At 40.2% G+C, this 13310-nt stretch overlaps 1 protein-coding gene across 11 annotated transcripts in view; it reads left to right on the forward strand.

The window, feature by feature from the left end:
- MAPK9 (mitogen-activated protein kinase 9) overlaps nt 1-10985 on the forward strand; it is a 30173-nt gene extending 19188 nt beyond the window's left edge. For 5 of the 11 annotated variants that reach the window (XM_088063700.1, XM_088063696.1, XM_088063697.1 and 2 more), the window contains one exon: nt 359-7130. In XM_088063700.1, coding sequence (XP_087919826.1) covers nt 359-501 — 143 coding nt within the window. In that variant the 3' untranslated portion in view covers nt 502-7130. The other 6 variants (XR_015774038.1, XR_001331505.2, XR_015774037.1 and 3 more) reach the window with 5 other exon arrangements.
- Nucleotides 10986-13310: the final 2325 nt, after the last annotated feature.

Genomic DNA, 13310 nt, shown 5'->3' on the forward strand with positions numbered 1-13310 from the left:
TGATTGAATCCTTGTGCTTGCTGCTGTTCTCACAGCTCAGTAATCAGAATATTGTACTGTCTTTTATTAACTATATCTGTTAGATTTCTTAACATTCAAGTCACTATTCACACTATGCGTTGTTCAGTTTTTCTTCCTTTCCTCCACAGAGAGGGAGAAAAATAAAAATCTCTTAAAAGGTCACCTTGGCTTTTGAGTGCTAGGGCCCTTAGTGCTTACTCTTCTCCTTTTTTATTAATTCTTTATTTTCTAAGGATTTCTGTGGGGAATGTGCTGCTCACAGCCCAGAAGCATGGTTATTTGTGATTGTAATATTGTCTTGCCTCAGATTTTATTATGTTTGGTTTTCTTAGCACAGATGCAGCAGTGAATAGCAACACCAGTCCTTCCCAGTCATCATCTATCAATGACATTTCATCCATGTCAACAGAGCAAACATTGGCCTCAGACACAGACAGCAGCCTGGATGCCTTGACAGGACCCCTCGAAGGATGTCGATGATCTGCCATGATTGCAGACTTGACTTTGGAAAAGAACTTCTGTTTCCATTGGGCCTGAATTGCTTGTAAGTTAATGGAACAAAGTAGAAAAACTCCATGTTCTGCATGCTCTGCTAAAGTAATGCCTGTTGTTTTTTTTACTCAGTTGTTATGAAATTGCCTGCTTAATGTTGTAGAATGGAAGCAAATCAATGTCTAAAGAACAAAACATAATTAAATTTAGACACTATTATAGGTTATTCTTTGTTTCAGCCTATTTCAGGTGAGCAGTTATAATAGACTTTTAGCCAGTAACTCCTCTTAAGTGGGTTCATCAATCTCCAGTCCCAGCTGGCAGGCTTATGTGACACAGTGGTTGTTTACATTTTAATACAGTATTGCTCATTAGTAGGTTTTTGAATGTATAGTCCCTGTGAAGTTTGTGTAACTGTGTGACTGTGGCAGTTTGCTTTATTTAACGACAGGAGTGTTGTGTGTAAGTGTGAGGTCACGTGTGGAATGCTCTCAGTGCTGAGTTTAAAGGGTAGTTTTTCTTCCACATAGCACTTTTTTTTTTTAATCAAACCCTTTCTATCTTCATTTTTCAGCAATTCTCTCTTCTTGTAGAAGAGATAAATGTGAGGTTTAAAGCATAAAACCATTACTTTGTATTTCACCTGCGTGTCTCTAACGTTTCCAGTCTTTTAAATGTGAATGGAAGATACAGTGGCTTAAATAAATCTTGAGGAAGGATGAGTGACTTTCTGTGAAGCAGTGCCTGTTTAGAAGAGGAGAGTGTGCTAAAATGTTCTGCATTTTCTAGCTTGTGATACTCATCCTTTAACAAATAGAAAAAGAAGTTTTATCTGTGATGCTCTTCATTCACTGCAAACTCTGATAAAAGGAGAGATGGCTTGCAGATACTTGCAGCCTCAAAAGGCTGCATAAATATTTTCCATTTTTTTAATGGGTCTGTTCTATCTAGTGAGTGATCTTTAAAGATAGAGAAAAGAAATAAGAAATAAAAATACAGTAGTTCTGAATCACTTGTAAATTAAGCATTTAGTTAACAGAGCTTAGCTTTATTCTCACCTTAGAAAAGTCTCTATTTGTAGTGAGAAGAAAAACAGGTTTAATACAAATTTTCTAAATGCAGTGTCAGACAAGAGGAGGAGGTTATTTGCTGTTTCCATACAGATTTATCAATCCAGTTTTCAGAATCAGATAATACAAAATTGCCTGTTACATTGCACAGTCTGTTGAATTAGAAAATGCATTTGCAGTAGAGTAGGGCTTAGATTGCTTTATAACCCACACTTGTGACTTTGTGCACGTTCGCTTTGGAGTGCACAGGTGTGAAATTTTGCTAAAGGATTTCCTGTGTGCATGTGTGTGACTGAACTATGGACATGTACAAAATGAGGTAAAACACCACTTTCTTAAAGGCACTATATTTAGCTGTTGATCAAATATTCTTGTCTTGAATATATAAATAGAACCTGTAAAATATACTGGCCCAGACAGCCACTGCATTACTGACATACTTCTCTTGTAAAACACAATTGTCCATTGTTCCAGACCTTACGACTCCAAAAGCACTTTCTCCTTACACAAACATTGCTTTTATATTAAAATTTTGCCCCTTGTTAATAGTTTAATTTACTGTTGTAAGAATATCAAGATTTTAGTGTGCCAGTAACTTCAGAATTGTATTCTGGCATCTCTGGTTTTTAAAAATCTGTTTTATTGAATTGCAAGATATTTGGGGCTTGTGTTTTTTCTTATAGTTTGGTTTTCAACCTATGGAGAACTTAATTTTATCTATGGATACTGACACTATATGTGAAATATTTTTAGTGCGTTCTTGTCACTGGAAAAACATTTTAAAATACCTATTTACCACATAGCAGAACAGTACACTTTGTTGTTCTGCTTTTTTTAGTCCATGTTATTTGTGTAAGTTAAAATAGCTTAAAGCACCTATTCACAGTGAGCTATTAGTGATTCATTATGGAAGTCATCTGCTGAATTTAATTTTTCAAGACTTTTAAATTTTTCAGCTGAAGTTGCGCTGTGCTGTGTTCATTTTAACAGTTTCTGCTTTAGAAGACTTAAAGATTTATTTCTTTTTTCCCATGTGATTTGAATACTCGCAGAGTTGAGTTTCTCCTGTTGGACTTGGGCCACTCAGCACAACGGAGGGTTGGACCAGATGACCACCAGGTCTATTCCAACCTAAATTATTCTGTGATTCAAACTGTCTTTTAATGTTTTTAACACTATTGCCCTGTCTTCATGACTTGAACTGATATCTGACCTTCTAGTACATACTGTTAGCTTGAACATACATTCTTGGAACAAGAAAAGAAACCCCAACCTTCAGATTAAATTAGTTTATTTGTAAATCTTGTAGGAAAAGTTGTCTCATACCTAATTTTTTTTAAGTCTTCTTGCTATGGCATACAGTTAAACTTAATTACAGAATGCCTTCAGAGCATGCATGAAATGTCTGTGAATATTATGGATTCTGACTCCAGTTTAATTCAAAACCATAGTGCAAATGCATATAAATCTCCAGAGGACACATGCAGCTGATATCCCCAAACCCAGCCAGGTGCATGCTGCAGTTCCCAGGCTATCCCAGTGTGCTCATGCAGGCCCTCAGTGCACTGCATGCAGCTTCTCCCCACATCACTGCTCCTGCCTGCAGGGGAAATCCAGTGCCAGCTTTGTGACATGGTTGTCAATGCTACGAGAACCTCCTCACTGATGGAAAACAAGATCCAATGTAACTTGACAGGGCTTTAAAAATTAAGAGAGTTTGGTGTGCAATATAATCACTTTTATTCCTTATACTAAAATTATGTATGTAAAGTGATGCAATTGACCATTTTTTTGCACTTTGGCATTTATAAATATTTATATGTATTTAAAGATTATGTGTTTGTGAACATATATATTAAGAAAACAGCTCAGTTTTGTAAACATGAATGTTACTTTCCTTTGAGAGATTTTGTATAGTGTTAACACTACTGCAGCATAAATAGACAATTTATGAACTATGACTAAAATAAATGGTGGTCAACATAGATACAACCTGTAATCTTAACTGCTCACCTGAAAAAGTAGGGGATTTTGGCTGTCAATAGATACCTTACCAGAAACTTGTTAAACATCTGAACACTGAGTAGCTGAATGGCATTGCAGAAATGGAGTATGTTTTAAATAGTTCATTTCATCTGTACTCATATCATTTTTCCTCAAAAAAAGCCTTAGAAAGAGGAGCTTGGCATTTTGCAATCTGGTTACGCCTGTAAGTGTACTTTGAGGAAATACTGTGATATGACAAGTCTAGGTCTTCATGGAAAAAGACGAGAAATGAATGTCAAAATTAAGGCTTTGTCTGCATGGATCATACAAACTAAACTAGTCTTAGGACTGGAAACTACAGCTTGCAAACAGCCTTTGAAGTTTCCAGCAAGGGCTTGCATTTTCTTATCAAAACAATGAAAAACTCAACCTTGACTAGAAATTAACTAGTTGGTTGGAGAGTTTCAAAAGCTGTTAGGAACCAGAGGGCTCTTGAGGTTTTGTCTTTTTTTACATCCTAACAGAGCATATGTGTTTATTCCAAATTATTCAAAAGAAAAAAAAGTGATTCCATATGTTTAATTTTTCTTTCTTAAAGGAAGGACCTTAAATGATAAATCACTTTCCTTAAAATTATAACTTTGTGAATGAACTAGGATTTAGCTACTCCAAACCCAGCTGATGTATGGAATCTCCAAGGATGGGGTGGGTGAGCCTTGTGTTGTCACAGGGGCCACCCTGCAGCTGGGGGTGAGCTGGGAGGTCACAGCTCCAGGTGCAGACAAACCTGGTGGTTGTTGGTGAACGTGGGTTCAGCCTTGCAGCAGCACAGAATGTTTGGGAGGAGTGCTGAACTGCATTTGTCTGCATGTCCTACATGTGTTATATGGATTCCAGCAGGGCTTGATGCTAAACGTAATGAGACCAGATACTGGCAACCAGATTCTTTCCTGAGATGTGTGTTGTGTCATTCCTGCTCAAAACTGCTTTTGATCCAGGGACACCTGCATCCGGATGCAGAATTTGGACTTGAGTTCTATAGTGAATCTAATGATTTCTTTGCTTTTCCAGAGTGTCTTGAATATTTTTTTTAACATGTTAAAATATGATAAAAAAGGTATATTATGGCTCCTTATTTTATATATTTTAGGTTGTCTTTTACAGAATTGATGTTCTAAAAGCTTCTTACATAAGTTGTCAAATCAGTTTTGGTTTTTGCCCGCTCTGCATACTAAAATAATGTCTGGAGCTAAAATAATGTTTGAAGTAAACCATCTTTTCTCATATTAGCTTTCGAGGAAAATGGAGAGAGAACCATTTTTTCTGTTTGTGTTTTATAAAATGATTATTTTTGCAGATAAAATTTCAGTTGCTGGATTTCAATCCCACAGTGTTGCTTTGTGGATATAAATTTCCTGGGTCCACTATTTCAAACGTGTATAACAAGTCCAGTATAAATTTAAACTAATAAAATACACTCTTCCGCAATTTGTTGTTGAAAACATGGCAAATCATTTTGGTCCACGAATTCAAAACAAACTAGAGAAAATACATGTAACTATTTAAGTTTATTCCTTGATGCTGCTGCTTATTTTTTTTAAAGGTGCTTGCAGTTTTGCACAAAAGAATCAACTTTATTAATTGCTGGGTTTGAAGCACTTTAGGATTCTTCTAAATACAATCATAAATGGTGTGAAAAGGAATGGCATAACATGCTTAATGTGTTTAAATTTTGGTTGTAGCCTTTGCTATTCTGACAGATTTGATCAGCATGTTTCTTTAAACCTGTTTTCAGACATTAGAAATCGGAAACCTTTTGGGGGCTGAAATTTAACACGTGGTAAGAGATCATTTGAGAAATACCTTCTGAGTGGGTGACTTGATTGGCAGTGTGACTCCCTGGCCATCTATTAGATAAAGACACAGCAATGTCTATTCCTGTAGCAAGGGCCAGCTCGCTGTGAGCGCTGGGAGTCTTTTTTTAAACAACGAAACTTTTCTGAACTCGTGGCTATGCATCATGAGGTCGTGTGTGCTGTGCTAAGGCTGGGACAGCTGCTTGGTGGGACTCCCCTGCAGCAGATGCTCTGGGACTACCACAGGGAGACACTGGCCCTGCTCTGCAATGTTCCAAATACCAAACCCCTCGTATTTGTTGGATGTCCTTGAGCAAGTCCCTGTGTTTCTTTCCCCAGCTGAGCAGTAGCTCAGCACTCCACAGGCTCCTAGGGATAACAAAAGCAGAGGAGAAAGGAGTCGGGTACAAAGAGTGTTTGGTGCTGGCTGCCTGAAGCAGAGATCTCATTTGTTGCTGATCACAGAGCTCCTTATACCCCTGAGCATGTGCTGTTGTCTAGTCTTCTAACGGGGAAAACCTTTTTTTTTTAAAACCCAAATGTGTCACAAGCTTTTCTATGAATTCAGATGCTTAAATTGGTGCTAATTTTTTAAAAGAAAATGTAACAGATGGTTAGCACTGTATTTGTCTGTTTTTGATACCTATATTTTCTTAACTGGTAGCAAGCCAAACTTTATAAAATGACTAATGTGCATTTTCAGCTTCATCAGTTTCCCAGATTTTCCTAAAGTAAAATGTTTAAACATCCATGGTAGCTACTGCTTCTTTGGAGCTATTGCTTTCAGGTGTTTTATACACTAATCAAATGAACACAATTAGAACAGACAGCAGTACCTAACTGTCCCTTTCTTTAAATCACATTATGGTTCCCCAGGTGATTTTAGCAGTTTAGTGTGATCAAGATGCCTAGTTAAGAGCAGATTAGAGATACCTGTGTGCAGTTAACTCAGTACATTGAAGCCTTACCTGGTTGTTAATATAAAGATTATACAAATCTTCATCTATTTTAAAGAGGGAATAACAAGCAGAAATAATTAACTGTTTTTGTACAGAGTAAATGTAAATTCCAGAAAATATATTATTTAATGTATTACAGAACACGGACTATTACAGAGTGTAGTAGGCTCATTGAGTGATTAGTTATGAAATCCAGTTTTATCCAATGACCCAAAATAAACCCTCTCCAAAATGTAGTTATTTGAGGATTTCTTTTGAATGCCTTCAAGTTTAACTCCCCTCAGAATTTTTTGTTGGTTTGGTCCTCTTTCCCACCTTTTGTTTACCAAATGTCACCAAAAGTAGCATCAAGCCCTATCACTTGTTACAGTGTTCTGGTTTTATGGCCTTAACATAAGTTATAGTCTGGTATATAATTTCAGAAGAAAGATGTGCTTTGAAGTCTAACTATAGATATATGTGGCCTCTTCTGCCTATGGAATTAGGCTTTGATTGTCATATCTCATTGTCAATGCTTGTGCAATAGGTACATATTCCTCTCAATGCAGTGGCTGTTTTGTCTGATGCTGGACTTTGGTTTCAGGATGACTAGAAAGTTTGTTTTGTTTGTTTGTTTTAGGGTTTTTTTATGGACAGCAGTCATGCTTCATTGGTGTTTTGGACTGATACTCTTTAGGAAACTAGAATTTCATAAGGAAAACTGTCAATAACGAGTTCTGTAGTTCTAATTAAAGCCTTGTTCTGAAGCTTTTTGGTTGCTTGTTTTTTTTTTTTTCTTTCCAAAAACGTTATCATTAAACAGTACTAAAGCCACTGTAAAACTACAAATAAATATGTATACATAAAAGATTTGAGCAGTCTGTCTTATTTACTATATTTTTTCTTTCTTGGTTCTTCCTATGTTGAAGTAGAATATTTTATGTAACCAATGATGTATGTTTGATGTACAGATTAGTTTTTTCAAAACATGAAGTTTCAGTTACCATTTTAGCTTCCAGTTAACTGAAACGTAGGTGTTGGCATGAAAAAAGCCTTAAGAAATTGGAGCAGTTCTTCTTCCTGAACAACTGGAATGTTTGGACACATTGACAGCACTTGTTTTTACTATCAAGTGTGTTTTGAATCTTATTTAGGGGGGTTTTGTTGTTGTTGTTTAAATGGCAGAAGCTTGAAAAAAATAGTTCCACTGTGCTTCTTTTGAGGATGATGTGAGTATTTTTGCAGACAGTGATGAGGTTTCCAGGCACCTTGCAGAGCTGTCTGCTCTGACTCCAGGGAATGGGAAGCAAAATGAAACTGCTGCTTTGATCTACTGGATTTAATGAAGGGTTTCTGATATTAAAAGGAGGATTAACAGCTGCCTTCCCAGATCCAGGGCAAGGGCTCTCAGCCAGCTTTTGGTGTTGTGAAAGCCTCACCTGGGACAGTCTGAAATTATTTTTACAGCAATGTTTCTTTCTTGTGTGGAGAATGTGGAAGTTTTACCTCTTCTCTACAAGGCTTTGCAACAGACTGTGAATAAAGCAGGGATGACCATTTCATCCCAAGTACATCCCAGAGCATCCCTGCATTAGGTGGTGGGATGTTTTTCAGGTTGCTGTTTGAGCTACAAGGAAGATCTAATCCATTAAATACACACCAACAGCAACAAAAAAATTAGGCAGGATATGTGAGCAGGGAACTGCTTTGCAAAGCATTATCTGAGAACATTCCTCACTTAAGCAATACCTTTTCTTTATATATCTTGCAAATTCTTGATGCTAACAGGACAACTTTTAAAAAGTAAGGAGGGAATGATGTGATTAAACAAGACTCAAATATTTTTTGAGGAAAGAGGGACTTCAGAAGCTGATTTTTCTCATACTAATGAGGTCTAAAAAAGAGAGCAGAAAAAAAGAAGAATGCAAGTGCTGGGATTCAAATGAAAAACCTGCTCATTTGTGATTGCTTGGTGAAACAGGCTCTTGTTCAGCGATGCCCTCCCATGAGTGTGTGGAAGGGGTTGGCCAGGAGGCACTTGGGAATGAAGAGTTGCAATACTGCCTGGGGCTTGGAACAGAGCAGAGCTGTCTCATTCCATGAGCCTTGTGGGGTAAGACTGTGATTTTGAGTCATTCATATTTGATCTTAAAATCTTTGCTCTTCTCTGGGGAAGAAGAAGAACATCTGTGTGGTTCCTGCTGACACACCATCGGCTGCTTTGGTGACACTCGGCTCTCAGGTAGGTGGCCACTCTTACATTTAATGTGTCTGGAAGAGCAAATAACAAACCACATGTTTTTATTGTACAAAGTATAGTTTTAAGTTGGTACAGGCTTAAATAATGTGGCATTTGTGTTTCTGTGAAAGTTGTGCAGTGGGTTGAAAGAGCAGTGGTTATTTTGTTGAAACTTAACTGTGTGTGATAAATGCCCTATCGAGGTAGTTACTCTATTTCTTAAGACTAATGTGCTCTTACGGGAGTGCTGTAGGGAGGCTGATTATAATCCAGAGGTGCAAATGGCTTTGTAAGAGACCTCCTTGATCTCCATGAATGAAGAATATCCCTTCAGTGAGAAGGACAGCAGCTCTGACCCCAGGCACAGTGCAGGTGGGAGCTGTAGGGAGGTGCAGTGCTATCTCTGTGTTTCTGTGTTTGCCTGAAACAGCTGCTTTGGGGTGCAGGTAGGAGCTCAGCTCTCTCCTAAAGCTCAGGTGAGACCTTTGGCACCCCTGGGATGGCTGCTAAAACACTCCAGCAAGTGTTAGTGATACCACTTGAGCACTTGGAGCATCACTCAAGGCCACCCAAAAAATACCGGAGTGCTGCTCTAGTGCACTGCACAGGCTAGCTTGGAAAGAGGTAGTGCCAAGAGTTCCAAAGATTTTTCCAGTGGTAAGAGAAAGTGTCCCTGGCATTAGCAGGGTAGTACAGAGCTCCTGGTGGTCCCATCATGTTTGTACCAACTGCTCACTGCACAATCGACAGCCAAGGTTTCTGTTGGGTTTCCTGTTTCACCTCAGCAGGAGCATGTGCTGACCCCAGGACTGGCCTTTCTGCCTCAGCTTAGCTCCACTTCCAAGTGACACATTCCTATTTATTTCCACCTGTGCATTTCCCAAAAGGTTCCAAAGAACTCCTCCATTTCTCTTTCTGAGAAATTCCATTACTGAGCGTTTCATCTCCTCTCTCTGCATCTTCCTTTGCTCTCTGCATTTCTCATCCCCATCTCCCCCAGCCTGTAGCACTTACACTGCTGTCCCAGTTTCCAAAGCATCCCTTGAAACTCCAACTGCAGCGCTCTGTTCTGCTCCAGGCTGGTAAAAACAGATACTGTAAAGCACAAGATTAATTTCCCCTTTATAAAAGCTCTAGTCTTTTAAAGTTAGCCTTTTTAAACATATGTTCCCATAAATACAAGTATTGGCACCCCCAGTACGTTTCCAGTCTTTGGTGTTATGTATTAAAAGCTGCAATTTTTAGTTATCCTAATTTATAATAAGTATAAATAACCATATGGCCAAAGGAGTCAGTTTGTGGGTTGGTTGGTTTTTTTAGGGTTTTGTTTTTGTAGTGGAATACGCCAGTAGTGTAACAGCAAATGGCAGTGCAACATATTTCAGGAGACACTGGTGATTCTGCTTAAATTGCAGTTCCCATGTGCTGCAGGGGAACACAGAAGAAGAATGCAGCAAAGATAGTAAAAAAAAGCCAAACAAAAAAACCAAAATAAAATCCTACAAACAGTTCCTTTACTAAGAAGAAACCGAGGAATAATTCAAGATTAAATGGATCTTTTTCTTTACATGAGGCAAAGTGTAATTTCACATTACCCTCTTGCCATCTGTTGAAATGCAGCATGTTGAGGTACTTTCTGGTTAATGTCAATTTGCATGACATACTTGTAACTTTTAAGTAATTAACAATGTTATATTTCAAACATTCATTCCTTTTAACTAGACAATAGCAGAGCAGCACTCTTTGGAAAATGAGGCCTGGAAATGTTGCTGCCTTTTGGCTTTGATAACAAGCTATGGGTAAATCTCCAATTTCTAATCTTAGAAATTGGGAAAATACTAATGAACACTTTCCTCAGAGCTGTTAAAATTCATGACTTGCAATTTGTAAAGAATAATGACTTACTGCTAATGCTGCTGAGCAGTCTCCACATTATTCCCTGGAGAAATGCTTGATATTCGATTAAGGCAAAAAGGGAAAATACACAATAGACTGAGGCTTTTCAAGAGCTCCTTGCAGCCCTGCAAAAAATCTTTCAGATGCTCTGGAGTTTCTCAAGCACCTTACATGAAAATGAGTTTGGATGACTGAATAATCGCCTACCTAATCCTGTAATGCTGGATCCTGGTGCTGTGCCCAGTGGTACAAGGAGGCATTGACGGGCAGTCCCTGCTCCTGGTCACATACAGTGGGAAGGGATGCTTTCCCTGAAACCTCATGGTGTTTAAAATCCTTTACCTTGCAATTACAGATTCATCCTCAGCCTTTTGTCTGGCCATCAGCATCCTCAGAGCTGCCAGGTGCTGCTGTGAGGGTTTGCTGGCAAATCCCCAGGGTAAGTGAAGCTGTCACTGCCATCCCCTGGGACCTGTCCTGTCTTTTTCTGATCCCACAAAACATAACTTAAAGCTGTCTTGGTTTCTTAGGAGTCTTCTGGCCAGGCAAGTTTTGTCAGATATCTTGAGATTTTTCCTCCATTGTGGTTCCTCAGGAGGAGCCTGTGAGCTGCCCAGCCTGCTGTTCCTGGCCTCCAGCACTGTCACTCGCTCGGTGACTCTTCTGCTCGTGAGGGGACCTTGTTTGTGTGTGTGCCTTGCTCTGCCTTGCCACAGGTCCTGAGAGTTTTCTTCCTCCCCTCAGCTGTTTGGAGCTTTTTGAGTACTTGGGAAGGGTCCATTTTGCTAGATCTCTGCTAGGGATCTTATTTCAGCCTCCAGCTTTGCTTTCTGTGCACAGCAGGTTGAGGCCTTGAGCTGCTGTACCCTTCTGCTGCCCACTCATTGTCACCATGGCTGGTTTATTGTCATCTCCAGGAGCTACTGCTGCTTTCCTACCCCAGCTTTTGGCTGTAGGTTGTCTGACACCTGCAGATGGTCCATTTGAGAGCTGAGCACCCTTAAATGGTTGAGTTCCCTGGCTGGGAGAGGAATTCTGGAGCACTGTCCCAGTCCCTGGGCTGTGCAGGGGGAGCAGGGAACCCCCTTTGCAGCATCAGGGACACAACTCCTTGCATTCCCCTTCCCACACCTTGGCAGAGAGACCTGTAATGTCTGTTTTTGCTGTGCTGTATCCAGCTGGTGAGGCACAAGAAAAATGGCATGGATGTGAAATGGCTGGTGCTGCTCATCCCTGGAGCATCCACGGCGTCGGCTTCAGAGCGAGCAAATCACAGCGGTGCAGCAAGGGAGGCGACTCCTCCGGTCACGAGCTTCAAGGACAAGAAGCTGGAGGTTAAGGAAAAATAGGCCACATCAGCGATATTTCAATTCCTCTTGGAAAAACTTTGATGTGAATAGATACGGAGTGTTTATTTTAGCTGCCTGTTCTCACAAGAGAATCAAGCACAGCACAAAAATAACTCGGTTATAACTAAAGGAAGAGCAACCCTTGCAGTTTAAATGCATGTCTCAGAATGTTTAAAATGTCTCAGAAATAATAGAGATGGTTTAAAATAATCTGGAAACATGTCTCCCTCATCCCCACATGTTCAGTCTCACGATGTAAGAAATTAAAATGAGCTGGTTTAAGTGCTGCTGTGTTTCTGTGTTTTTACCTCTTCAGGTTTCCCTCTGCCCACCTGACAAAGCTGGGATGTGTTCCTAGCAGAATTGGGTCTGGGAGGTTATTGAGATGCTTTCCCACCTTAACCTGCACTCCCTTCAGTAGGGAGAGTCCTTAGAAATGAGCAGGCATGTAAGTGTTTTGGGAATCTAAAGAAGGCCAGGGGTGTGATATATAAAAGCCAAGTGAATAAGGCTTTAGCTGTCTGAGGGGGAAGATGCTGTACTGGAGGAAGGTGGGGAGGAATCCACTAACTTGATTTTGCAGAAGTGAGATAATAAACTGGTTTAAATTCCACCATCAACCACCCTTCCCCACCCAATGCTGCAGTTGCTGCAACCTAAACATTTTCTCCAAAGAAAGATCTTCCTGGAGTATTAATGGCAGTGTTTTACAGGAGTTCTGTGCCTATTAATAAGCTGACAGATGGCTGTAGTTTCTGATGAACCAGATTCGGTTTCATTGATTCATCTGTTTTCTCCCTGCCCCAAAGGACAGGCACAGCTGTGCCGACCAGCAGCTGCTCGTGCACAGACCTGATTTCCACAGGCACATCTGCCTGGCGAGGAGGCAGTCCCGGCACTGCTGCTGTGGGGAGCCTGGGGGGAGCTGGCCTGGCATCTCTGCTAAGGCAGGATGGAGAAGCAGGGCAGCCAAGGGAACCCCATTTGAGAGCTGAGGCACTGGGAGGAGTCTGACCTTGTGGTCCCCATTGCTGTTAAAACAACACGATGTGGGTGAAATCAGGGAGTTCAATGGCAAATTCGGAGAGCTGAGCTCTGCTCTTGGTCCCCAAGCCCATCTATTATTGGAACTGATTCACATGGGGAGAGCTGTTGGAGGCAGCAGGTTTGCAGCACATGGGGCTGGGCCTTGGGAACAAGCAACTCTTAGTCCTGTGCCTCTTTTACAGGGTGGCTGCCAAGCTCCAGGTTAGAAACTCAAAGTACCCCAGAACAAAATCAGTGGGGTGTCACAGCTGGAATCTCATCTACTCTGTGCTTCCTCTCCCAGTTATGATCTTGATGAGGCACAGCACCATATAATGTTAATTTCCTCCCCCACACCCCTCTGGATTTATGTTTATTCATATTCCATGTTCTCCTTTCACCTTCCCTATGGCTTCTCCAAGAAGATTGCTTGTATT

The sequence above is a fragment of the Pseudopodoces humilis genome, chromosome 17, assembly GCF_049639895.1.
Source record: "Pseudopodoces humilis isolate 2021_Gansu_Grassland_sample_001 chromosome 17, ASM4963989v1, whole genome shotgun sequence".
Classification (NCBI taxonomy): domain Eukaryota; kingdom Metazoa; phylum Chordata; class Aves; order Passeriformes; family Paridae; genus Pseudopodoces; species Pseudopodoces humilis.